This window comes from Pseudochaenichthys georgianus, chromosome 1, assembly GCF_902827115.2.
Source record: "Pseudochaenichthys georgianus chromosome 1, fPseGeo1.2, whole genome shotgun sequence".
NCBI classification, from domain to species: Eukaryota; Metazoa; Chordata; class Actinopteri; order Perciformes; family Channichthyidae; genus Pseudochaenichthys; species Pseudochaenichthys georgianus.
The window spans coordinates 34,711,091-34,737,048 of record NC_047503.1 but is presented as its reverse complement, the minus strand read 5'-3'; the positions used below and the strand labels follow the sequence as shown (position 1 = coordinate 34,737,048).

At 41.8% G+C, this 25,958-nt stretch overlaps 1 protein-coding gene across 1 annotated transcript in view; it reads right to left on the bottom strand.

Annotated features, from left to right (window-relative positions):
- The window catches only part of LOC117448170 (voltage-dependent T-type calcium channel subunit alpha-1H-like), a 53,341-nt gene extending 29,439 nt beyond the window's left edge, over positions 1-23,902 (bottom strand). The window contains 9 exon segments of the mRNA XM_034085335.1: positions 3,433-4,021; positions 4,711-4,803; positions 4,893-5,205; positions 11,263-11,422; positions 13,532-13,629; positions 14,003-14,136; positions 14,524-14,617; positions 21,374-21,663; positions 23,817-23,902. Of these exon segments, the coding sequence (XP_033941226.1) occupies positions 3,433-4,021; positions 4,711-4,803; positions 4,893-5,205; positions 11,263-11,422; positions 13,532-13,629; positions 14,003-14,136; positions 14,524-14,617; positions 21,374-21,663; positions 23,817-23,846 (1,801 nt within the window). The 5' untranslated portion in view covers positions 23,847-23,902.
- Between the last annotated feature and the right edge of the window lie 2,056 nt (positions 23,903-25,958).

Below are 25,958 nucleotides of genomic sequence, written 5' to 3'. Positions count from 1 at the left end.
GGGATTACATGAGTAACTCTCTCTTTCTATTAAATTAACTTTCTTTAATGAATATACATTTTCAGTGCTTGCCTCCCTTTGTGTGCAGCAAGCGGGTGAGCAAGTAGTGATTGTTGATTTTGAAAGGCTAGACACCAACAAATAAGGATAAAAGCAGCATATTTATGGATAAAAGCATGGTTTTGGAAATGCTATCCATCTTTTTTTTTTTAAATAATGTTGACTTTCCAACTTTACACATTTTATGAAATGTATGGATCAAACAAATCCTTCACAGCCACCATTAGAATCTATGAATAGGATAATACCATTCATTTAGAGCCTGTTTGCCACCGGTTCAGACAGTGTTATCCTCTCCTCACCTGTCTCTCCTCTGCTCCACTCCATGAGCGTGTGTGGAGAGACTAAGCTGCGAGAGTAGGAAATATTAATGATTGAGTTACATTTTTAGCATCGGCACTCATAATTCTGCAGAGCTGGTAAACAGGGGAAACACTGATTATTGTAGCTTCATCTTTATCTGCAACCGTGCAGAAATACTGGGTTTAAACAGAATGAATAGACATGCAAGAAAAAATAATTAACAATCAAATGTTGATTTAAAGTTGAAATGTCATTTTGAATGTTGACATGAACGTTATGAATGAAGCTTTCGGAAAATAAGCATAAAGCCAGATGTTGTGGCCTGAGAAAATAGCAGAAAACAGACAAAATCACTGTGATGTTTTCAGTGTTATTTTGTGGAAAATAGTTTTCTAAAGCCCAAGTATAGAGTCTTTAAAAGTATGTGCTGTGTTTTGGAGCGTATCAGGGAATTAAAGTCAGGATATCTGCTGCTCTGAATTTGACCGTCCAGTTGAATGTTTCTGTGAAGTGGGTCCCCCAATATGTAGGAGGGCATTCCTTTGGAGGAGCCCTTTAAACCCTTTACATCTGAAAATCAGAACCATAAAATCTTCCAGGGCAAGTTCTCAAAGTGTGTGATTTATCCAGAGTAATTTACATTGTCTCTGCCAAGACATGCTGCCGTTAATTATCTAAAAATACATTTTATAACACATTTAGTGTAAGTAAGTAAAAGATGTTCAATCGGGGTGACATGTCTCTACAATATCCTGTTGTTAATCATTTCCATGAACAGTCACATCCTAATTCCTTCATTTTATGTCTCTCCTCAGATGTAAGGTAATCAACCATAGAGGATGAGATATGTACAAAAAGGTCAGGGAGATTTGTTCTGGATGAATTATCAATTGTTAAAACTGCAATCTGTAGGCTTGAATAGGTTTGACTAAAGCGTTATGACTCTTTTGACTTATTTTGTTAAATACAGTGTTTTGTTGTATGACAGCATTTGCCAAATGTTTTTAACAGATTATTTGTTTATCCAGCATGAAACTCCTGTAAATGTGTGTTGACCTCCCCTTTCATATATCACATCACTTAGTCTCCACATTTGTTTTCTACAAATCCAATAGGCCAAAAATACCCCAAGTGCAATATTATGTAAGGGTGACAGATGCGTTTCCTTTGGGCCTATTACCTGAATGTAGAAATACAACAAAGTGTACAGTTTGCCTCGCAGGCTGATCAAGGTCTGAACACTTTTGAATGTAAAATGAAATGTGCAGGGCATGCAGAAGCTCTTCTCCTTTTTTATAATACTTTGAGCATATTTAATCCACATACACTGTGTCAGAGGTGACAGACTTCTGTGAGCTGCATGTCTAAATGCTGCCGAGGGCGAGTGGGGAAATATGCTCTGTAATAATTGGGTCTCAAAGATTATTTATTTTAAAGAAATAATCAGAAGAAATAAAGCAAAGTTACCGATAACACAGGGGCACATCAAAGGGACAGTTCATCTTTAAATCCAAGTATTTTTCTTTTTTACCTTGAGCACTATTTATCATTCTCGATTGTTTTGGTGTGAGTTCAATAATATTGGAGATGGCAGACAATAAAGCAGGTTTTTTAAAGGTTTTGCTGCCTTTTAGATCGAATGTTGCTACCATCTGGTGTCTTCCATGTTCTTGTCTTACAACTTTAACCCCTTCAGTGTGTTTTCAATATATTCATATTATTGTAAAATTGAGGTCAACTTAAAGCTTTCGATTGTACTTTGCTCTTTTATCACTCCTGTTTCCACAAAACATGATGACCTTAAAACCAAGATGGCGACGGGCAAAATGTGAGTCTTCAAAACCATGCCATCACAGTGACTACATCCACTTCTAAGATACAATTTCTGGATTGCACTCAGCTTTTTGTGCTCAAAGCATCAAAATTACATTTGAAAAACTCAACAGCAAGGTCCCACACCAGAAATCACTACTGAACTACACCAAAACATTGAGCACGAGCCTCTGGTATGATGAACAGAGTCAGAGATTTTCCTTTGCTGGTGTTATGGGGGTTGCACACGCATGCATGCACAAAATTACAATGTCCTTTCATTTTAAAAACAACGCAATATATTCAGCTCAAGGGATAAATATAAGGTTTACAAAACCCATCTTAATATATCATTTCCACAGACCTGGCTTGCACACACGCAGTCAGCAAAAGACAGGACTGTCAACATTCAGCGTCAATTTCTGAAATCTCAAACTGATGCAGCCAGTGAACAAAACGTCGACTAATGAATCAAAATGATTTCACCGCACATATATCATCCTGGTGGATGCACTGCTGGCCAGTGGTTTGATTTAGTGTCTAAATATTGTTGGCATATGATTACCGTAAGCCCAACAGCTAAGAGAGTGAGTGTCTGTGTTGTGAAATTGTTAAGTGAGTACATTAGGAGGTGCATAGCTGTGCTGGATGTTGAGAGACAGAGAGATGCAAACAAGCATAAACAAATAAATAAAAGTAAATGATATTGTAAAATAAACCACATACATGTGTTGGGGGTTATGAGTTACAGGGGGGCTATGGCAAATGAGGGTAGTTAGAGCACCACAAATCCCCTCCCTCTTTTGCTCTTGTCCATAAATGCACAATTTGTTATGTGCAGTGACATGGTAAGCACTTGTAATTTGGTAGAAAGAAAACGGTGTCTAATTAAATCTGCTCACAAAACGGTCTGGTATTGGTCTGGTAACTGGTATTGGTATTAACTGGTATTCATTTCTGAAACAAAAACATTGCTAATGCCATTCAATCCCCCTATATTTGAGATGTATTAAGTATCTTCAACACTCTGCAATTCACACAACAATAATCTAGATTGGTTATTAGCACTACAGGTAAGAGGAAGAAGTGTTTACATTTTGGGTTGAACTCTTCTTTGAAAGCTTTGTTAACAACCCCTTTAATCTAAATAATCAACACACCCAAGCAGTCACACCTGCAGGGACCAGGTTGACGAGCTAATAGCGGAGCACAAACACTGACACCCTCAAACACACACACACACCCCTTGGTTCTCACCATGCTCCAGCACCAGCTGTGGCAGTCTGTTGACAGTCTCCTTGGCAACCAGCCTCTTCTTGTCCCGGGCCTTTGCATCCAAGTGGCTGAGGAGGGGCGATATGAAGGGATAATTAAAACCATTCCCTCCGTTTCTCACCTCAGGCTCCTGCTGAGGCTGGGGGGGCTGCTGGTGGTGGTGATGATGATGATGCTGGTGATGCTGGTGATAAAGCTGATGAAGGTGTGACAGGTCGTTGGGAACGTGGCCCGAGTGCCGGTTAGCGAGTCCGTTCATCTCCCCTGATCCGCCCCCCCTGGTGGCTCCGCCTCCAGGGTCTTTCTGACACACGCAGTGGAAGTGCTTTCGTGTCCCAGTGATGCAGCGGCCCAGGCGCCGCCACGCCTTGCGGCCCAGGTGCCCCAGGTAGCGGATGATCTCCTCGTAGCAGCTCCCTGGTTGGCTGTCGCTGGCCAGCGTAGAAGCCGATTGGTGGAGCTGCCGGGCGTGCTGCTCCGATTTCATTAAGGCGTGTTCCCTCTGCTTTGTTTCAGAAAACTGGGTTGCTATGACGACCAGGCACAGATTGATCATGAAGAAGGAGCCCACCTGGTCATTACAAAAAAACATGACACACTGTAAAAACACAGTCCAGTGTCCAATGTATTCAACTTTATCTAATGCAATCCAATACGACAGCTCAGGATGTTCTCTGCAGAGGTTTTGAACTGGACTGAATTACGCTGAGAAGTGTTTTTAACAAAACGTTATACAAGGTTCTGAAGAGTTGTTGTGAGGCTCCAGCCCTTTCAAACCTGGCTGGCAGTGAAGCCACCATAGTACTCCAGACTAATCCAAAAGTGTCCAAAGAGGTGTAGCTGAGGCGGGCCTGGGTGAAGTACAATGTGAGTCAGCTAGCGGCCCAATCTGTTGAGGCACCCACCTATCACTCAGTCCTAGCTCTTAATTATGCATGCTTTTATACATTAACAATAAAAATAGTAGACATTTGCTATTTTTTGACGTGTATTACTGCTGTGAAGTGGGGCATTTTAACATGGGGGTCTGTTGAGATTGGTCTGCTGGATCCAGCTTCATGTGGCTCTAAAAGCAGTTTTTGGCACTTCTTCAAAGGCTGCTATTTTCAACCCTGGTGGTTTCCGCTAAGTTTAAAATGTTTGACTAGCCCATTTCCAAACATGAGGGGAGAAAATGAGAAAAAGCACTTCAATATGATGTACAACATGAAAAGGTAAAACCTATGTTAGCTTTGTGTGTGTGCGTGAGAGTGCACTTACTATAATGAGGAAGATAAAGTAGATGAAGTTGTAGAAAGAATGTGCATCCATGACGTAGTACATGATGTCCACCCAACCTTCCAGAGTGATCACCTGTATGAAAGCACACAGTACTCACAGTGAGATGTCTCAATTGCATCATCATTATTGATAAAAGATCAATCCCTTTAAAGAAGTCCTACCTGAAAAATGGCAATCCATGCATATCCAATATTGTCAAAGTTAATAGCTCCTTTGTGTGGGTTTACTTCCCCCGTCAGACACTCGTTGTAATACTGGTACCAGTTCACACATGACCCCGAATCGTCTCCTCTGAGTCCCTCCTCTGTCCGGGCCTCCTCAGGACTCAGGAGGCAGTAAGTCCTGCCCACACGGCGGCGAGGAACATCCGAACATCGAAGCATCCCGTTCTCTCTGTCCATTGAGCAGATGAACGGGTGGTCATCAGTGCCATCTTGCTTATAGTAGCCACTCAGGAAGGAGATGTTATATCTCCTGGAGAAGAAGAGAAAAACATTTCGTATGAATTTATTAGAAACACCTTAATTACGGAGGGTAGGTTAACAGAACAGCATAGAGCAAGAGCCAATACATACTGTCACATTTGGTACAGCTGGGGCTATAATATACTTAATATATGTGCTTAAATCTAAAGTAGGTTTCCCCATTCTACAAACAGACAGTATCTCAGAACTTTTCTACTTTTGTTCCTGTCTGTGGAACTTTGCCCCAAGCCCGTCCCCAAGAAGATGTAAATCTTTAAAAATGGGTCACAGTAAAGAAAAACAGTTTTAATTTTTGCATTAGGAGCTGCTCACTGTCATTTTTCAGACAGGAGGGATTGTTGGACTATTTTCAGTCACGGATTAATAGCCATTTGATGAGCTATAACAGCAGGAATGTGTATGTGAGATTGACTCAATATAAACTAAAGTGCCCATGTTCATTTAAATGGAGGAACTTGTCAACATGTGCTCAATAATATTCTTTTCTTTTCTTTTTTTTACAACAATGACACCGAAGAACAAGCCGTATTAGAATCTGGCTGCAAAAATAAAACTTGTTATAGCAAAACCATTTTATTGTTGGTTTTGGTCCAATGGGAAACACATAGAATGGCTCTGTTTGTTTTGAAACGAATCACAAAAGGGGCTTAGAATACCAAAAAATACATATCTGGACAAATTCAGGTAACGTTTGAGCGATTTTTAGGAAAATAAATCGTTAAACAACGTATTGTTTGTACAGATGGTCTGGTTTCTGGGAGAGAACAGAAAGACAGTGCGTAATACACAAGAGTGTTTAGGGAGGAAATGAGGAAAGAGAAATACAGATGAAGCGGAGAAAGAAAAGAGAGAGACAGGGTGCAGTGGAGAGATAAGCAATCAATCGTGTGTGGTGTAGAGACGGGTCACAGAGGAGCAGGGCTCTCACTTCTTATCCAAAAAGGTTATTTTGTTGTTTATTGTCTCAAATGCTAACTGAAACTAAAACCCAAAGAACAATTTGTTTCGGGTGGAAATATATATGCTACTTATTTAGGAGGCTATTGTGACAACATGAGTTTAAAGCAGGAGCCAATAACAATGTCACATTGTCTTTCCTGATACAGCTGCACTACGTTAGAAATACAATCACAGAGTCCTGGCTTGCAGGCTTGGTGATAAAATTAGAATAATGCAGTGCTGAAGATTCTGTTGTTGTCATAATACTGCGTTCTAGTGAAAATAATCTGAACTATTTTGAGTCTACAGCGCTCGGATGTGACAACAGGGAACAATATGGCAAGGAACTGAGTAGACCCTTCTGCCTACTCACTCTTGAATCACAATCTTTAGTTTAGCCTTTAGTTATTATGGGCTGTGATCAGTAGGATTTGTCAATGGCTGTTATTAAACACAACATTTATAGTTGGCCCCTCCTCTCCGTCTCCAGCCGCAAAGGCCATCTGCCTCGTTGCAGTCGATGCGTAAATACAATTCTAACACTTGGTCAAAACATTTTCATAGAGGTTGACACTTAGAAGTCTTCTAATTTCAGAGAAGTAAAAAAAAAAAACAGGCCTAGTGCAGCACACATAATCCTATTCCCTTTTGGTTGTAGCCTGTTATAATAATTATATTTACTATATTTTATTGTATTTTCTATATTTGTTGTTGTATTGTATTCACTTTTTTCATATTTAATTAAATTCATGATTGTTTGCATTGAAAAAATAAACATTGACTTCAATTAAATGTGTTTTTATAACAGATTACACATAATTGTATTAGATTAGTTAAAAGGGAATAGCATAATAATATTATATCATATATGGAACCTAATATTTAGTATTTAAATGTACTATTATTGCTTTCAATTAACCTAATATAATTATTTGTAACCTGTTGACATAATATATTTCATTAAAGTCAACTTTAAAATGTGTTGCGTGTGCTCAAGGACCTTTAATTGTTTTGGGGATTCACACTTTTAAATTCATTTCATTTCATTTCAAACCTTTATTTATACAGATAAAATCCCATTGAGATCATTGATCTCTTTTCCAAGGAAGACCTGCTCAAGTAGTTCCACATGAAACATAAAAACATAAATAGAACAACAAAAGGACATCATACAGCATCATTTACAAAATTATCCACATAAACAGGTACCAATAGCTTCCGATTGAGTAGCATCCAACCGAGCTTTAAAAACATTTAGTGGCACCAGATTGTTCAGTTTCCATTTAATTTGCAGACTATTCCAAGACAGAGGAGCTGCGCATCTAAAAGCTGTCTTCCCTAAGACAGTCCTAGCAGTTGGCACATTTAATAAAACCACAGCATTCGATCTCAGGCAGTAGCCACTTACAATTTTCCGTGAGATCAGGGAGCAGATATAAGATGGAAGTTTCCCTAGCATGGCTTTGTATATAAAAATGTACCAGTGACTGAGCCTCCGTACAGTTAGTGAAAGCAAACCAGCCCTTGCATACAGGGTACAGTGATGGGTTAATGCTTTACAGTTTGTCACAAATCTCAGTGCACTGTGATACGCAGCATCTAACTTGACCAGGCAATTGGCAGGTGCATTCATATAGACCAGATCCCCATAGTCCAGCACAGGTAAAAAGGTCACAGTGACTAGCCTTTTCCTGGCCTCAAGCGAGAAACAGGACTTGTTTCTGAAAAAGAACCCTAGCCTAACCCTCAGTTTTTTTAGCAGGTTATTGACATGAAGTTTAAAAGAGAGACAATCATCAAGCCAGATACCAAGGTATTTGTAACAGGCAACAACTTCAAGTTTTGTTCCTTGCGTAGTTACAATATCTAAAACAGGCTCTGGTGTCTTTTTTGCTTTTGAAAAGAGCATTACCTTGGTTTTATCCACATTTAAAAGAAGCTTTAATTCAAAGAGCTGAGTCTGAATAGTGTTAAAAACAGCTTGTAATTTAACAACAGCCTCCTTAACGGTGGGACCTGCACAATACATTACAGTATCATCCGCATACAAATGTAAAGTAGCTTCATCCACATTATCACCTACGCTGTTAATATATATGGAGAATAAAAGTGGTCCTAAAACAGAACCTTGTGGTACACCATTAGAAATGTTTAACCACTCAGAAGACAGTCCATCAAAATGAACACATTGGGACCTTTCAGAGAGGTAGTTCACAAACCACCCCACTGCAAGGCTGGATAGGCCAATACTAAGTAGCCTCTGCTTTAAGATGCAATGATCAACGGTGTCAAACGCTTTGGAAAGGTCAATAAACATCGCTGCACAACTCTGCTTATTATCTAAAATACTAGTAATGTCATTCACCACTTTCATTGTCGCAGTGATGGTGCTGTGTTTCTTTCTGAATCCTGACTGATGTTTAGACAGGATGTCATTTGTACATAAAAACTCCTTTACCTGTTCACTCACTAGGCGTTCAAGAACCTGACAATTTAGAGATTGGCCTATAGTTATTTAAAATAGTTGCCTCCCCTCCTTTCAGTAAAGGCAAGACATAAGCAGACTTCCATACTTTTGGAATTGTATTTGTGCTGAGGGAGAGGTTAAAAAGAGAAGTAAGAGGTGGAGCAATAAAGTCTGCAGCTATCTTTAAAAAGAAAGGTTCTAAGTTGTCCGTGCCAGCTGGTTTCCTAGGATCTAGCTTAGATAAGGCTTCATGAACAACATTGACAGTAAAAGGAGTAAAACTGAAAGGGTTTTCCAGACCACGTTGTTCAGAGTCACAGACTGTAGTGTTCACAGAAGCAGAGTTAGAAACAGAATCAAACATAGAACCGCAGGACACAAAATGCTCATTAAAGCAATTTAGCATAGTAGCCCTGTCCGATATAGAGCCAGATGCTGTGGTAAGGCACGGAGGTAGCTCATTACGGATCTCACCGGTTGATATCGATTTTATTGCTTTCCAAAATTTCCTAGGATTATTTAGGTTTTCTGTGGTAACTGACAAATAGTACTTCGACTTTGCACTTTTGACATTTGAAGTGAAGCTATTCCTTAGCTGCCTAAAACGCAGCCACTCTACCTCTGAGCCTGATTTCCTAGCCTTTGCCCAGGCCTTGTTTCTCTCATGAAGGAGACTGGACAGCTCAGCAGAAAACCAAGGATTGTCTCGTCCCTTTACTCTAAATTTACACAGGGGTGCATGTCTATCAATGATCTCCATAAAACCAAGATAAAAATAAGACCATGCGGTTTCCACATCAGCACACAGATCGATTTTACCCCAATCAAAATCAAACAGATCATGCACAAAACCCTGCTCCACAAAATGTTTTATGTCTCTCTTGATGATAATGCGAGGTTTAACCTTTTGGACCTTAGTGTCCCTAATTGTGGCTACAACACAGTGATCGCTCAGATCATTTGCAAATACTCCCACAGATGAATATTTATGGGGAACATTAGTTAAAATGAGATCAATTAGGGAGGATTTATTAGGGGACTTAATATTTGGACGAGTAGGACTGTCCACAATCTGAGTAACATTCAATGAGATACAAAGGTTTTTTAAATCCTCTGACACTGCAGTTGTCACTGGGACTGGTTAGTCCCAGTTAAAATCTCCAAGTAGCACTATTTCCTTGTAGTCTAGTTGTGATAAAATATTTGCTAGTGAAGACAAGGAGTCTTTGACAGCTGAGGGGGGTCTGTAACAACTCACTACCATGACCTGTTGACCCTTTGCCACTTCTATATTTAAGGCTAAAAATTCAAATTGCTTACTGATCGATTTGGAAACTAATGTGGTTACACTGAACTTATTCTTAACATAAATTGCAACGCCACCACCTTTATTAGGCCGGTCGGTACGATACACATTAAAACCATTTAAGGCAATGTCAGAGGCCAAAATAGACTTATTTAGCCATGTTTCAGATAAGACAATGACGTCAGCGTCAGTCGATTTTGCCCAGATACGGACAAAATCTAGTTTACCTAACAGACTGCGCACATTCAAGTGGATGAAACCCAACCCAGACCTAGCTTTAAAATCAGCAGGAGTAGCGATCTGACTATTACTACTGGGCGGACCAGGGTTAGGTTGTACATTTCCTGACAGTAATAACAACAACAAAAAACAGGCATCTTTTCCTCTTAAATGACACAAATACATTGTCATCTAATTTAGAAACACCGGAAAAGTCTGCGAGAGTGTGATTATAGGACTATATATTTTCAAATGTATATTTTCTTTACTTAATGTTAATATCCATCCATCCATCTTCTCCCGCTTATCCGTGGTCGGGTCGCGGGGGTAGTAGTTCCAATTTTAATATGTTTAATAATTTAGTGTTTTTGATTGCATCCCACTGAGTGAACTTTTCTGGTTTTAATTTAGTTTTTGCTTTGAGTGTTCTGCTATTAAAATAAAGTGTCATCATATATTTTAGTTAAGTAACAGTAACTGCACAATAATTATTAAACAACATTGTATCTAAGTAAATCAAACGGTACAACAGTAGAGGCTGTTCCGATGAACCCCCACCTCTACATACAGCCACCACTGTCAGGGATTATTATCTGAGTGGGAAGGTTGATCAGATGTGAGGTCAGGTGCTGAACATGATGTTATCTGATCTTATGTGATATTATCTGATCATGTTTTCGTACATGTGAGTGGGAGCGAGACTGAGAGCGATTGTGTTCCAGCGTCGGTTAGACAGATATCGAGCATGACGTGAAGGATCATGTATGAGAGAGCTGGAGGGACAGTGAAACTCTGAGGGATCACGTTGAGTCAGCCACTGAGAGTCCCTGAATACCGGAACATAGAAATTCACTTAGCCCTCCTAATCCCTTGATTTGTGATCCCTAAGATCCCTAATGCTGGAGGTTACTGCAGGAAACACATTTACTTGCTCTCAGACGGCGCTGATTAGAGAACAACTAGATCAGACTATCAGTGTTATCGATCCTCTCTTAGAAATAACAGCTATGGGAAAGAAGCTAATCAGTTGTGAGCAAACTTTTTAAAGAGGTTTCAAACTAATGAGGCCAATGAATCTCTTGAAGTGACATCTGCTGTTTACTATGGTTACTCACATTTTGACATCCTCTCCCATGAAACAGCGGTTCCTCAGTAGCCCCGCCCACAGCTGCACGCCGACGATGCCGAAGATGAAGAAGACGAAGAAGCACAGTGCCAGCACGTTGCCCAGCATGGGAAGTGTGTCGAGGAGGAGGGTCACCAGGATACGCATGCCTGCCAACACACACACATGCAGCACAAACACCATAGGCAACTGTGACACACCATGGATGTATAAAGAGGGCTGGAAACAGCATTGGAAGTGGAGGGAATTTTATTGAGAAAAGCCAACAAAAGTTCAACTTCTGAGTATAACATTATTCATATCTTCCTGCCCATAGAGCAGAAACTATTAGTGCATTTTACAACTTTTATGACCAAATGGCTTTACCTTAATTGACACAGAAGTTGCAATGCCACAGTTTGGTCACTACAAAAAAGTGGCTTTAAAGCCTCACGCTCATCCTGCATCCAGTTCTCTTTATACATCCGTGGAATGTAATAGCATCTGTAACTTTATGGTAAAATAAAGGTCACTGGAGGTCACTCTAGACAGGAGACACCTTATTGTATGTTGCACAAACTGGAGCAGTAATGTATTGAATGGTAAATAGTTACCATCCAAACAATAATACTCCACTCTGCTAAAGTGCACAGATACAAAATGCTTCCTATTCACTGCTTCTAGACTTGGCTACCTGAAACACACTCAGCTACCTGAAACACACTCAGCCTGAGTTTGGTCACTGAGTTTGAAAAAAATGGATGGCCAGTGTGTGAAGCTGATAAGAACAACCTGAATGATTCCCTTGACTTTGTTCACTGTGTCCTTATTTGTTTAAACATGCATTCATCAAGAGGAAAGCTGGAGCTGTTAATGGCAATCAAATTAGGAGAGTTCAAGGACAGTAACATATCTTTCATTGTCTTGGCTTTGTATGTGATTGCTGACTTCCAGGTAAGGGTGTTTCCATGTCAAACATTGCGTCCCTTTTTATACTTGGCCCACCAGATATAGGGGACAGAGAGTTGATGGATTGAAAGTGAAAGCAGTCTTTCTTTCACAGTCATCATATTTAATATTAAGTCAGTGGCTTTCTGAAGGCTATGACCCACAGATGTCAGGAGACACTTGGAATCTGTCCTGCTGATGTTCTGCCAGGCCTGAACTGCAGACATCTTCATCTTGCCTGTTTCTGAGGCCTTTTGCCCTCATTCTAGTCTGAAGCAAGCACACCAGATAATGATTTGGAATGCAGTCGGTCATTTGATCTGAGCCCTTTGTGCTACCATGCAATTATGGGCTGTATTTAATCCATGTGATACTTAATGATTTTTAATATGTCTTGAGAAAGGCCCCCGTGTGTCAAAATGTTGACACTTTTTAAATAAATCAATGCAGCGAAGACTAATGTGTGTGGAAATTGACTTTTTTCTTTGGAATTGGATCTTAGGAGAATTGATTCCCTAGACCACAATCGAGACAAAAGCAGGTGACGTTTATGTTGCTGTCCACTGATTATAGATTGCAGTCAGGTCAGTGTCTTGTCTTGAGTCAAGAACTGTTGTACGGTTTGACCATCAACATCTCCTTATTTTCCATCTCTCTTCTGTCTTAACCGTCTTCGACCTGCTGCATTGTCCTAAAGTCAGAGGACACTCTTCTGCTCCAACTTTACTGGTCGGATGTGTAAAAGGCCTTGTCAGCACTTTTAACCTCACAGTTAGTGTTTCATTTCAAATCCAATGTACAGAGCCAAAACAACGAAAGACAATCAAAACCTTTTACATTTTGAGTAGGGCTGGGTGATAGAGAATATAAACAGCTACATTTACTTTAAATAGCAAAACTAAAATGACTGTTTTCCTTATAATTATGTTATATTTTTTGGATTATCATTGGTGAATTATTATTATTATTCATTATATCATAATCCTTTAGTTGATTTATTAATTATATGATCCTGCAAAGTAACTTAAGCTGTCAGATGAATGCAGTGGAGAAACAACATTTTCAAAAGTATAAAGTAGCATGAAATGGAAATACTCAAGTAAAGTACCTCTACATTTGACTTAAGTACAGTACTTGTAAATGAACTTGAACAGCTAGAACAGTCTGACTACTTCACAAAACATCTCTTCACTGTATTTCGGCATTTGACCCGGGAAAGACATCACTTATTTAACACAAGTTTAACATCACAACATGGCTTTAAAATGAATATATTGCCCAGCCCTGCTTTGAGTGCAGTGAATGTTGGAGGAATAAGGAGACAAACTCACTGGGAACTCTGTTGATGGCTCGTAGTGGGCGGAGCACCCGGACGGTCCTAATGGCTGACAGGCTGACGTTGTGTCCATCAAGCGAGTACTCCAGCATTCTGCGCAGAGGGAAAGCCACCGCTGTGTCAATGGCATCGTGATCAGCCTGACCTTGGCCAATTCTGGCGTCTACAGGGAATCCAGCAGTGCACTGTATCTGGGATACATAGCCTTTTAACTACCAATCACCGAGGTCTCTGTCTCTCAGGACCCAATGATGCCATTGTCATTCTGCAGAGCTGTCGCGCACACACATAAACTTCCACCGGTTCCTCTAAGCACGCGCACACACACGCTTGACATTTAACTGGCATTAAACAAGTGTCTAAGCTTTGCACAAAACACACACACACACGATTTTGGCTTATATTTAATGTCAAATGCGTGTGTGTAGGTGTGCACGTGGTTGTGTGCGTCTGTCCAACAACTCACCCCACCACAACAATGAAGAAGTCCAATCGGTTCCACGTGTCGCTGAGGTAGCCGCTCTGACCTATGATCCCCAGAGCCACCATCTTCATAACCATCTCCCCAGCAAAAAACACAAAGATGCCATCATCCAGAGCCTGCAAACGTGCACACACACACACACAACCACACACACACACACACAACCACACACAGAGGATTAGTGTAAACTGATTAAGAGGGAGAAAAAAATTAAAGCAAAGACTTTCCAGACCCCTGATAATAAAGTCTCAGAGCTGAGCATAATTAGTTTGTAATTTCAGTGTGTGTGTGTGTGTGTGTGTGAGTGTGTGTGTGTGTGTGTGTGTGTGTGTGTGTGTGTGTGTGTGTGTGTGTGTGTGTGTGTGTGTGTGTGTGTGTGTGTGTGTGTGTGTGTGTGTGTGTGTGTGCGTGCGTGCGTGCGTGCGTGCGTGCGTGCGTGCGTGCGTGCGTGCGTGCGCGCGCGTGCGTGCGTGCGTGTGTGTGTGTGTGTGTGTGTGTTTTACCTGCAGCAGGAAGGGTGTGCGGTCACAGGGCTGGAACATCCCGAGAGTCACGCAGTTCAGGAGGATGGCCAAAATGCTCACACGCTCGAACCATGTGACATGAGGTTAAGTGTAAACACCACAGCAGAGTTTGAACATTGATTACAATTAGTTACCCTCCACAGAAAGCCAACAGAAACTGAACTGATACAACACCACCCAGACTTCTGAAGTGTTAATGCAATCAAAAGAAGTAGAAAGCTAACATGTAGCTATAAACAAACTACACCATGGATGCATAACTTTAACGTCACCACAAATAAGTAGATTTGTTTTCGAGGATGGCATGAGGGCGTAAAATGTCCCAGACAACTTCTGAAATCTCCAGTCTTTAGTTTTTTTACACTTATTAGCAACCGCCTTTTTAGAGACACATATAACCTTTAACATTCACAAGTGGGGTATTTCATTTGATGTCATACGGGGGAAAAAAGGGGACAAACACTTAAGCTAGTGTTAAGCGGAGACAGTAATTCTGGCAACGCGAGGGATGGAACTGATATCCTGGTTTAAGACTCATTCCTGCAATATTCTTTAGGTATTAGCTGCTGGGTCAATGTTTTAGTTTAAAGAGGGTTGAGATCTGATTAATGGAATTAAAGATGGGCAAAAACGTAAAGGAAAATAACATGAAGGGTTGAAGCAAGAGTGTGTACCAACACAAACTGCCAGACCAGTTAGGTTAGGTTTTACAACACTCTAAACTCTACCTGAGTGATACATATCATCCATCCAAGATATTGAAAAGCACTGCACAACCATGGACTGTATATATAAATTGTAAAACGTGTTACTCTGAATTCCCCCTTTGAGATCTGGCGACTGATAAGACCATCATTTTCATTCTCATCAAGCCACGCAGTGACCCTTTGTGCTCGATGTGGAATCATCTGCATTCATTATGTTCCTCCGTTCATCTATTCAGGTGTTTCCTTTGCTTTGACACCCAGCTGTATCGAGTCAATGGTCTGTAGAAACCCAGAGGAGGCACTAAAGAAGAAAACTGGCACATTCAACTCGAGCCATGTCGCCCTTGCAAACAAAAAGATGCAAGACTGATGTTACAAAATATATTCAAGCACAACTGTTATGTGCACAACTTTGCACTTAACAGCTTGCAAAATCAAATGTGCAGGCACAGAACTGAAAGGGGTAACCTCAAAAAGCACTTTTTTAAGAGTGGGAAATTGCTAATATAAGCTCAAATGTATCAACTTGAATTTACAGACGCTGACAGGACATGTTGACATGTTTAATATTCACAACTACAAAAGAAAGAGAGCTACCAGGAAACACATTTGAAGTCAGATTAAGTGTAAACTTGCATATATGGCGGGTGTTTGTGCATCTAGCTGTCAAACACTCAAGTAGGAAGAGGTGTATAGTATATAAAGAGGAAAATAGTCTAAAGTGGAAAGTTGAAGGAATGATTGTGTTGCCTTCATGCGAACACAGCCACACACACTTAAAAACTGCTGAATGGATGACAGGAACGTATTTAAGAGCCAAGGACGCGTTCATAATAAAGCCTGGAAGCATACACATAGGAAACACACACGCTCACACATAGAGTCCCTTCCCCGGACACTTTGCTCTCGAGAGGGCAGAAAAATTAATGAGAGTACAATCCTTTATCACCCTTGAGACATAGATAGAGAGAGAGGGGGAGAGAGGGAGAGAGAGAGGCTAATCCAGTGTCCTCCCTTCGCTCTCGTTGCCATGGGAACCCCCATTTCACCGTGGGAACTGACTTCTGAGTTTCACAATCCGCTTGCATCCTGTCTGGACTGGAACACAACATAATTAATACGCTCTCAAAGCACACACGATGTCCTTTAGCGCAGCTCCATCCTTTCCTCACTGCTGAGGAGACTCGTTTTAATCCTGTTCCATCTTTATAAGTTACCCTGAGTGTCCATAAAACACACGCTCTCACACACACACAGAGTGAAAACAAGGCGCAGGGCAGGGTCAAGGTGTGAGTGATGGTTGCGAGGGGAGTTTTTCCACAGTTGGCCCATCACTCAACATCAGTGATGAAACGCGAAGGGAACGTCCTCTCCGCTGTCCCTCTGTGTCAGCCTCTTCATTGCTCTTCCTTTATCTACTCTCACACTCAGCCTTTCCCTCCATCATTTCTCATTTTTATCTACAGCCCTTTCCCCCTCTCTTTGGCCCAATTATTTTTCTCTTTGCTCTGCTCCTTCTGCCCTCTGTCTATCCCTCTTCCTTCATACACTGTGGTATAATTTCCCATCTTCGTTCCGTACTATTTCTTGCATTTCTTTTTGCCTCCCATGCACACTTCCTTTTCTCTACGAACCGCCAGCCCCGCCCCCTGTTCTTTTTTCTACATATCTTCACATATGCCTGCCCTTGGGAAGAGCTTATAGTCTCTCTGTTAGAAAGCTGAGTCTCAGCCAACAGATAAACTACAACTACCCTTAATAATTAACATCGTCAGAGAGATGGAGAGGCATTACGGGAGAAGTAGAGGGGAGAGAAAGAGAGGGCAAGAAACAAGGGAAATTAGAGATGAGACGAAGAAAAATGGCTTCATGTCTGAGTAAAAAAAAGGCTCAGTGCACTGAAAGAGGTTAAGACTCTGACCATTAGAGCTTAAAGTGTAAACAATTGAAAATGTTACATGGCCTCGATGCTTTATCCTGTCTCCCTAATTGTCTCATCTTCTTGTTCTTCCTCCCTCGCCAAGATATACCACCTCCTCCCTGTCTCTCGCGCTCTCCCCCTCTTGTACTCCCCTCGAGTGCCAACACAGGTAATAAAGGTCAGGCCGACATTATAAATCAGATCAGATAACATCAGCCTGATCTTTCAGGCATCATCCTCCACCCTTGGCTGGGTATACATGCCAAGGCCAGCGAAAGGGAACATTTTCATCTGCAATGTTCATTATCTTAAAAGGATCATCCATAGGGACACACAGGCCATCTGGATACACACACAATATACGGCCATGTTTTTCAGCTGGAGGAGGTTTTACAACGTCGTACCACTGCCTCACAAGGCACACTTTATTAAACAATAGACGTTGTTATCTTTATAGCTCTATATGTATCAAGTTCAAACCATTAAGAATAACTTCAGCATGGCTCCTTTTTATTTGTCTTTTTACCAGTCCTTGAATTTATTAGTAAAACCTCTCCAGTCGCCATTTTTGAATGGCTCTGCAAAGAATGAGGACCAAACCCTACTTATTAAAGGCTTACTTACATTTACTCACTGCAAACCCTAATGGATTGTTGTCAAATGTGAATGATTTACTTACATTTATCATTGCCCAACAGCTGGATTATTACAAACAAAGACACCTGTGGCTCCTTCCGTTGCATGACTAACTAAAATATAGCATCTTAGAGTAAGAAAGTCAGCTCATACTGACATATTCCAAAGACTATTGATTACCGTACAATCTATTCATTGGACCCAGACGATGAATCATAATGACTTTGGTGATCCTGACTTTCTCTCTCTCGCACCACAACAAAGTGCATAATGGGAATTGTTGTTCAGCAGGGACCCATTGGAGGAAAGCAACATTTTCTTAGACAACACAGGGCGAGAAATGTATACACACATTGTCTAGGTTAAGTAGCTATTCCTTAGAAAGCTGCCTTAGAAGACAAATGCATTCAAACTGGGTGAGGAGAATCCACTCCAGGTAAATTATTTTTTTATCAAAATTATTTAATAACGTTAAAACCCTTTAAAGTCTGGCCAAACTATGAAGTGGTATTGAACTTAAAAGCGTGTGGTTTGGATGGAAATCCTCACATGTGAGCGACTCTGTATGAATGAGCAACCTGCTCACGACTTCCCCCATGCGCCCGCTGCTTAGACCCCCGCTTGCACTCTGATATCCACACACAGACTTGATTAAACGTAACCCAGTTAGACTCAAAGTCTGTGATGTGTGTGTGTGTGTGTGTGTGTGTGTGTGTGTGTGTGTGTGTGTGTGTGTGTGTGTGTGTGTGTGTGTGTGTGTGTGTGTGTGTGTGTGTGTGTGTGTGTGTGTGTGTGTGTGTGTGTGTGTGTGTGTGTGTGTGTGTGTGTGTGTGTGTGTGTGTGTGTGTGTGTGTGTGTGTGTGTGTGTGTGTGTGTGTGTGTGTGTGTGTGTCTGAAATGAAGGTGGTCCAAGTCAAGTTACTGTCAGGTTGTCAAGTCCTCTGACTCCACCCCCTTACAATGTAACAGCTAGTAACCATGGAAACACTTGCACGAATCATGTTAATTGGCTGAAATGCCTCTGACAGCTAACCCTACTTTGAGTAGGACCTCCTCCTATTCATCGTTTTCTCCCTATCAATCCCCCTTCACACACGCACACACAAACACACACACACCTCAACGCAATTAAGAGTCAGTTTAGGAAAAGGAAAAGAGGGAGATAAATAGGAGGGCAGATAGTGAGTAAAGAGGGATGAGAGAAAGAAGAAACCAGATGGAGTGCAGAAGAAGAAAGGCGGGAGGAGATACTTGTATAGGAGTGACAGCTACAGCTTTTCTCATCTTTAAACAAAAGGAAACGCTCTGAATGTTTCATGCACTGCTGAATAAGTTATGTCCTGTGTCTGTCTGTGTGTGTGTGTGTGTGTGTGTGTGTGTGTGTGTGTGTGTGTGTGTGTGTGTGTGTGTGTGTGTGTGTGTGTGTGTGTGTGTGTGTGTGTGTGTGTGTGTGTGTGTGTGTGTGTGTGTGTGTGTGTGTGTGTGTGTGTGTGTGTGTGTGTGTGTGTGTGTGTGTGTGTGTGTGTGTGTGTGTGTGTGTGTGTGTGAGTGAGTGCGTGTTTTCGTATGTGTGTGTGTCGGCTTGCCCACGCACATCCCCACGTGTGTGCGTGCTTCCATGTGTGTCATATGTTACATGGGAGAGCTTAGCACTTCACAAAGTGGGCACCTTGTTCCACTCTCCGAGTGATTCTCCTCCCGAAGAAACAGGAAATTACACAAATCAATGTAGCTTTGAAAGAGTACAAGAGAATGTTATATAATAGCAAAATCCAATCTTGTTGTTTTTTTTGTTCCAAATAAATGTGTTAGACAGATGTGCTAGGGTGGAGAGATGTACAGTATTTTGTAAACATGGCACAAAGAAGGTTTGGCACATGTGTTTTCAAAAAGGGAGGAAATGGAAGGACATGAGAAGGGAAATGAATTTGTAATTTGTATTGAGTGCAAAGAAAAAAGGCAGAAAGGAAGGAGGGGTCACCTCAGGAAAAATGGGACTTACAGCTCCTGGGGATGGTCCCCCTCCCAGTGTGCTCACATTAATGTCCTTGTCGAACAACGTCCACCCACATTACTTACCCCGCAGATCACTCAGTTACACACAAACACACACCACACACAAGTATAGAAACATATACGATAAACAGGAAATTGGACACACGCCAGTAGCCATGCTGTATGGACATGGACTGATTGACAGACACGCAAACACACAAAAACAAACAAACGCTGCAATCAGAAGTAACCGTGCCGTCGGGGCAGAGCTACGCTGTTGCCAAGCAACCAGGTGATTCCTCTAAAGAGCCTCTCCATGGGAGATTCCCTCGTTTGTGTGAGGGCATTCACACGCCTGTGTGTGTGTGTGTGTGTGTGTGTGTGTGTGTGTGTGTGTGTGTGTGTGTGTGTGTGTGTGTGTGTGTGTGTGTGTGTGTGTGTGTGTGTGTGTGTGTGTGTGTGTGTGTGTGTGTGTGTGTGTGTGTGTGTGTGTGTGTGTGTGTGTGTGTGTGTGTGTGTGTGTGTGTGTGTGTGTGTGTGTGTGTGTGTGTGTGTGTGTGTGTGTGTGTGTGTGTGTGTGTGTGTGTGTCCACTAAGTTGTGCTGACACAGTTAGAGTACAAGGCACCCATGAAGCCCAGCAGGGTACAGAGGAGTTTTGTTTATGGCATTTGTAGTTTTTTTTCGTACTCTTTTCCTCTTGGTGTACATTTTATTTATTCAGCAATTATGACTTCATATTTTATAGAGTACACAGAGTGCTGACATTGGCAAATACGGACGTGCACACTAGACAAGCGCACAGCGACACACGCACGCAGAGGAACACACACACACACACACACTCACACACACCGAGTCATAAGCAGTGGAAAATGTTCAATTTGGAGAGGCTTGACAAATCCCTGAGGTGTTGCTGACGTTTATGCATGCTTCGGAGTATTCATAGCTACTCACACACACAGCAATCCAGCGCTGATAACAGACTTACACACACTCACACCTTCACGTCATCAGCAGATGTGGATAGAGGCTGAGACGGAGAGTGAGAGACAGGGAGGGGAATGGGAGGCGAGATGATGAAGACAGAAGCAGAGCAAGGTTTGGGAGGTGATGCGAGTTCTTACTCTGTTGTGACTCTTTCGGCTGTATTAACGGAAGCCGGTAACAATGCTACTGACAGGCGACTGTAACCCTGGAGATTCATTAGGGCTTGTTACTATGGAAACCTCCAATCAGGGACAAATGTTACCCATATTTTCCTACAGCTAATGGGTCCAAGGAAATAACTGAGGTCTTCCAACACACACACACACACACACACACACACACACACACACACACACACACACACACACACATATATATACACACGCTCACAATTCAGACCTTCTTTCTGTCTCTCCTGTGTTTAAAAGTAAAGTAAACATCTCAGCGCTGGGGCCTTGTAGGTACAACGGCTTTGAGAAAGGACAGAGCCGAAACACAAACAGACAATGTCTCTCTCACGTTATAAACAGTCTCACACTGACACACACACACAAGTTCGCAGGGCTTTAGGTGAAGGATATGGGTGGCAGACAGCTCGGAGGCACCAGGAGCGGGGTGGGCTGGTTTGGGTCAGAGCCAAAAGAACCACTGGTGCTAGAGTGGGGTACGGCAGCTCCTCTTTTTCCTCCTCCTCTTCCTCTTCTTCCTGCTCCCTCTCATCTCCCTCAACTGACACATGCACCTTCTCCCCCTCCTCCTCCTCCTCCTCCTCCTCCTCCTCATCCCCCTCCTCCTGCGTTGGTCCTCTGTGCTGCTCATGCAGGTCTGGGTCATGGGTGCCCGTCATGGCCGTGCTGTGAACAGCCTGAACCTGAAAGAGGGCGCAGGGGCAACGGCAAACTGCTCAGGACACAACAACATAATTGATGCATCATGTGTGAGTGTGTACCATGTGACTGTGTGTGTGTGTTTGCTGTTTTTGCCTTGTGGCTGGCAATGCAGCTACTCAAAATAAACCCAAACTGCGCTCACTGTCAAGCCTGCCATCCTGTCCACGAGACCCTTTACCCTCTAGCGAAGCAGCAGCATTAAACCAAAAAAAAGATCCTTCTCTGTGTTTTCTCTGAAACAATAGGCGACCTTCAGGAGAAGACTCACAGCCAGCAAGCAAACCTGTGCAGGAAACATAAATCTAGCTAAAGGTGAAAACACAATCAGTGCAAACAACAGGAAGCACTTAGTCCACTTTATTATAATCCTACAGTTGTGCAATTCATGACAACTGGCCATTACTGCTGATGCTTTTACTCCATACAGGCTTTAAGCAATCTGGACATTCAGAGAGAGAGAGAGAGAGAGAGAGAGAGAGAGAGAGAGAGAGAGAGAGAGAGAGAGAGAGAGAGAGAGAGTAGCTTAGACTGCTATTCCATATAGCAATAAACAGATTAAAGTGTTTTTTCATTTGCAATAAATTCCCACTCATGATGATTAATGTAACTTATAGCTCTTGGAAATATACTTTTTCCTTAAGCTCTAATTTAACAGAAAACCTCACAACATTGTCGAGTTACATCAGACTGTGGTTTATTTTTATAAGCTCTGACTGTAATTTCTCGCAGCATGGGACTATCATGTAGGAAATGTCAAATTGTCTGATAATCTCAGTTTTCATTAACAGCGTGATCACAAGAGCAGATTCACTTATTGGCTTTTCATTTGTTTTTACTTTCATTTCTTCACATGTACTGCTGTAAAGGGCAGTATGCAGTGGAGTTTGGCAGAAAGGGAGTTGGAGCATGTGACACAGTCCACATTGTCTCGAGTGCACAGCAAACACTCTTCCTTCTGGTCCACCGTGTGCTCATCGCATTGGTTATTGATCCCAGCAGAGATTCTATTAAATGTATTCCAAGGATACCAATTTCTTAGGAAGAAACTGATTATTTGGAAAACAAACAAGAAGGATGAGGATAATTGTGTTGGCAAATCATGTGTCTTTGCATGCATATACATATATATAATAAAACATTGCGTACAGTGTGACAGGACAAGAGGAGAGCTGGCACACAAGTTCACAGCTTGTGTGTGCATTTGATGAAAAATAATGAGATTGAATCAGCCAGCATCTTTCTTTCTTTTGTGTTTTCAATATGGGCACACATCCTGGATTGTCTGAGGAGTCCAGGGCCGAACAGTTTAGGCTTTTTGTTGTGATTCAAAAGTAGCTGATGGGCGGACATCAATCAGTCATTAAAAAATAGAAAGGCATTCTTCTGCAAAACCTGCTGACGAATCCTTTCAAAACACTTAAAAAACTCATTATGAGCCTCCCTTGCTGACAACCAGGCCATGCATGTGGAAATTACATCATCCTACCAAATATCAGTAACCTGAACAAAATACATTTATAAGACCTCTGAAACCCATTACGTTTTTAACCCTCATCACAAATTCATAAATTGCCTCCAATCTTAAACATGAATGACCTACGGTGGCAAGCACAATAAAAGCAGAAGAAAAAACTAATATCCAGAAATTGCAACATTTTCCTTTAACTCTAAGTGTTATAAATGTATATTCATCATCCTTCTGAAGGCCAACAAATGGCATATAAACGTCGTCTATGAGGATACAGCATTTCCAAACATCAATCTGGTTTAGAAAGCTCAAAGAGAACCAGTGTTATTAATCCTATGATTAATTGCAGAATAATATAAATCCAAACATCTCAAAATGAGTCTTATCCTTGAAGTGATAATGTATGATGTAAATATATAGGCCTACAATAAAGTACTCTAAGGTCACTTAGAGTACCACACTTTATAACAGCCTATGGAAATATTATTTTAATTTCTTCCTTTTTTTGAGGAAGACACCGCCATTGACAGAGAAAGCGTCATCATAGGTTCTGGACATTTTCTTTTGTGCCACGGACACTCACCAAAGGCAGTGCATGGGACAGGAGAGCAAATGTAAAAAGTATATTATAGCAAAAAATCCCAAAACTTTGTCTGCATTCCTTACCGGGGAGCAGCGTCCATCCACCGGTGTCATTTACTCCGGGTCCGCCGTGCGCCCTGAGCTCCCGGAGCCCTGGTGCTCCATCTGAGTGCAGCCCGCTGGTCCTCTGCCTCCTCCCCCCCCCCCCCCTCCCTGTCGATATCCTAACTCAGTCGGTCAGTTAGGGGGATCAAAACGAGGAAAAATAGAGAGGAATTTGGCGCAGAAGTTTTAAGTTAAATTAAAAGTAAAGTTAAATACAACAAGGCGACTCCCCGTGCGTTTGTGTCCCCTCAGCCGCCGGACGCGCTCTGCGGTGTTCAGGTACCGGAGTTCAGGCGCACCGGGAGAGGCAGAGCCGCGTCAAGCCAGCCGGGGAGAGGCGATGCGGAGATACTCGTCTCTTACCTTCAAAATAAGACAAGGTAGTCCCGGAAGCCAGACTATACGGTGTAATACAGTCTTGAACGGGACATTCGTATAATATCGGTAGGAAAAAATACTTTAGTTTACTTTTTAGGCACGTGTGCCTGATTGCAATACAAATTTGGCACATGCAAAGCCTAACAGAAAACAAATAATGTTACGCTGTTAAGTAGGCTATGACATTCTTTGGGGTTTTAGCTTGTCATTTGGTGGTAGTAAACATGGTAACTTGTAAATAATAAGAACATTAATATACATTAAATTAAACACAAGAATGGCTGGCTCTAAAAAAGCATTAGCAAAGTATTTTTTTGTTCCCGTAGAAGCAATTTGTCTTTTCTAATATGTATTTTATTTTTGAAAGATTTGGCTGGCGACATCTATTCTTAATACCGGATAACTTGACACTGACAGAGCAAGTCAGAGCATGTGATTGTTCTCTCTCCTCCGCCTCACAGTGCACCCCATCCCAATATCCCCCTGTCTCTATCTCACCGGCCAGCGAGCCCGGACACTGTGTGTGGGTTTGGGGGGGCGGATCCTAGGGTGCTGCTGACATAAAAGAATGATGCTTCCTGTCACCCTCAGCAGGGAACTCCATTAACTGAATTCAAAGGTGGCAGAGCTCCAACAACTTGGTGATATCATATTTAGCTATTTCAGGTTTCAGAGAAAAATGTTTGACTCCAGAGCCTTTATGTAGCCGAAGTAAAGTAGCAACCCTCCTGGGCCCTGCCGAGGTGCCCTTGAGCAAGGCACCAATCCCCCAACTGCTCCCAGGCGCCGGCGAGACTGGCAGCCTCTTCACACTGGCCCTCTCCAGATGCATGTGTATTCTGTATAGTCTGTAACTGTATTTGTATTGCATGTGCATGTGTGCGCCTATCACTGCGTGTGTATATTAAAAAAATAAAATAAAATGCAAGCCAGAGTGAACAACTGAATTGCCCCCTAGGGGCATTAATAAAGGTTCATCTTCTTCTAAAAGGTAAAATTACTCCAATACAAAGTTAATGTGTTGAGATTTTTGAGAAGTAAAATTGCAAAGGTTGAGCAAAATGAGCAAAATATCAGAGGACTTTGGAATTTGAGCCTTTCCATTGCATTTACATGCACACAAACCTATAAGACATACAGGAAAGGAAAAAACCCAAAAATCATATAGGGCCTCTTTAAAAACACCAAAATCCCCCTTCTTTTCAGGACATACTTACTGTAGGCCGACATACAATAATCATACCTGTCCCACATTTGGCACGCTTAAGGACATACTGTTAGGAATTAAATGGACAAAGGTTAGGGTTACTGTCAAATAAGATAGCCCTGAAATAATTTCCTCCAAGCAAATAATATTTTGTATATGGACAGCCTATAAGCAGGATCCAACTTCTATTTTGTTATGTTTGTTATGTTTGTTATGAAGTCTCATCAGTTAACGGACTAAAGTAGTATACAGTTTGTGATACTGAGTGAAAAAGGCAGAATAGGCATATTCAACGTCTTTAAATAGAAATGAAACTCAACTACAGCTCCTTTTTCCGGGGGCTACATCCAATTCCCTGAGGCTCCCTGAGGCTCCCTGGCAGTCCCAGGATCCCACTTTGGGAACTAATATTAGATCTCAGTGTGCAGCAGGTCTAAGCAAACAGCTTACAGGGAGCACTTGTCTTAAACGCTCTCCTGCTAATTTTTAAATTTTCACATATGGCCTCCAAATAATTTTCTGGGGGTGTTTGTTTG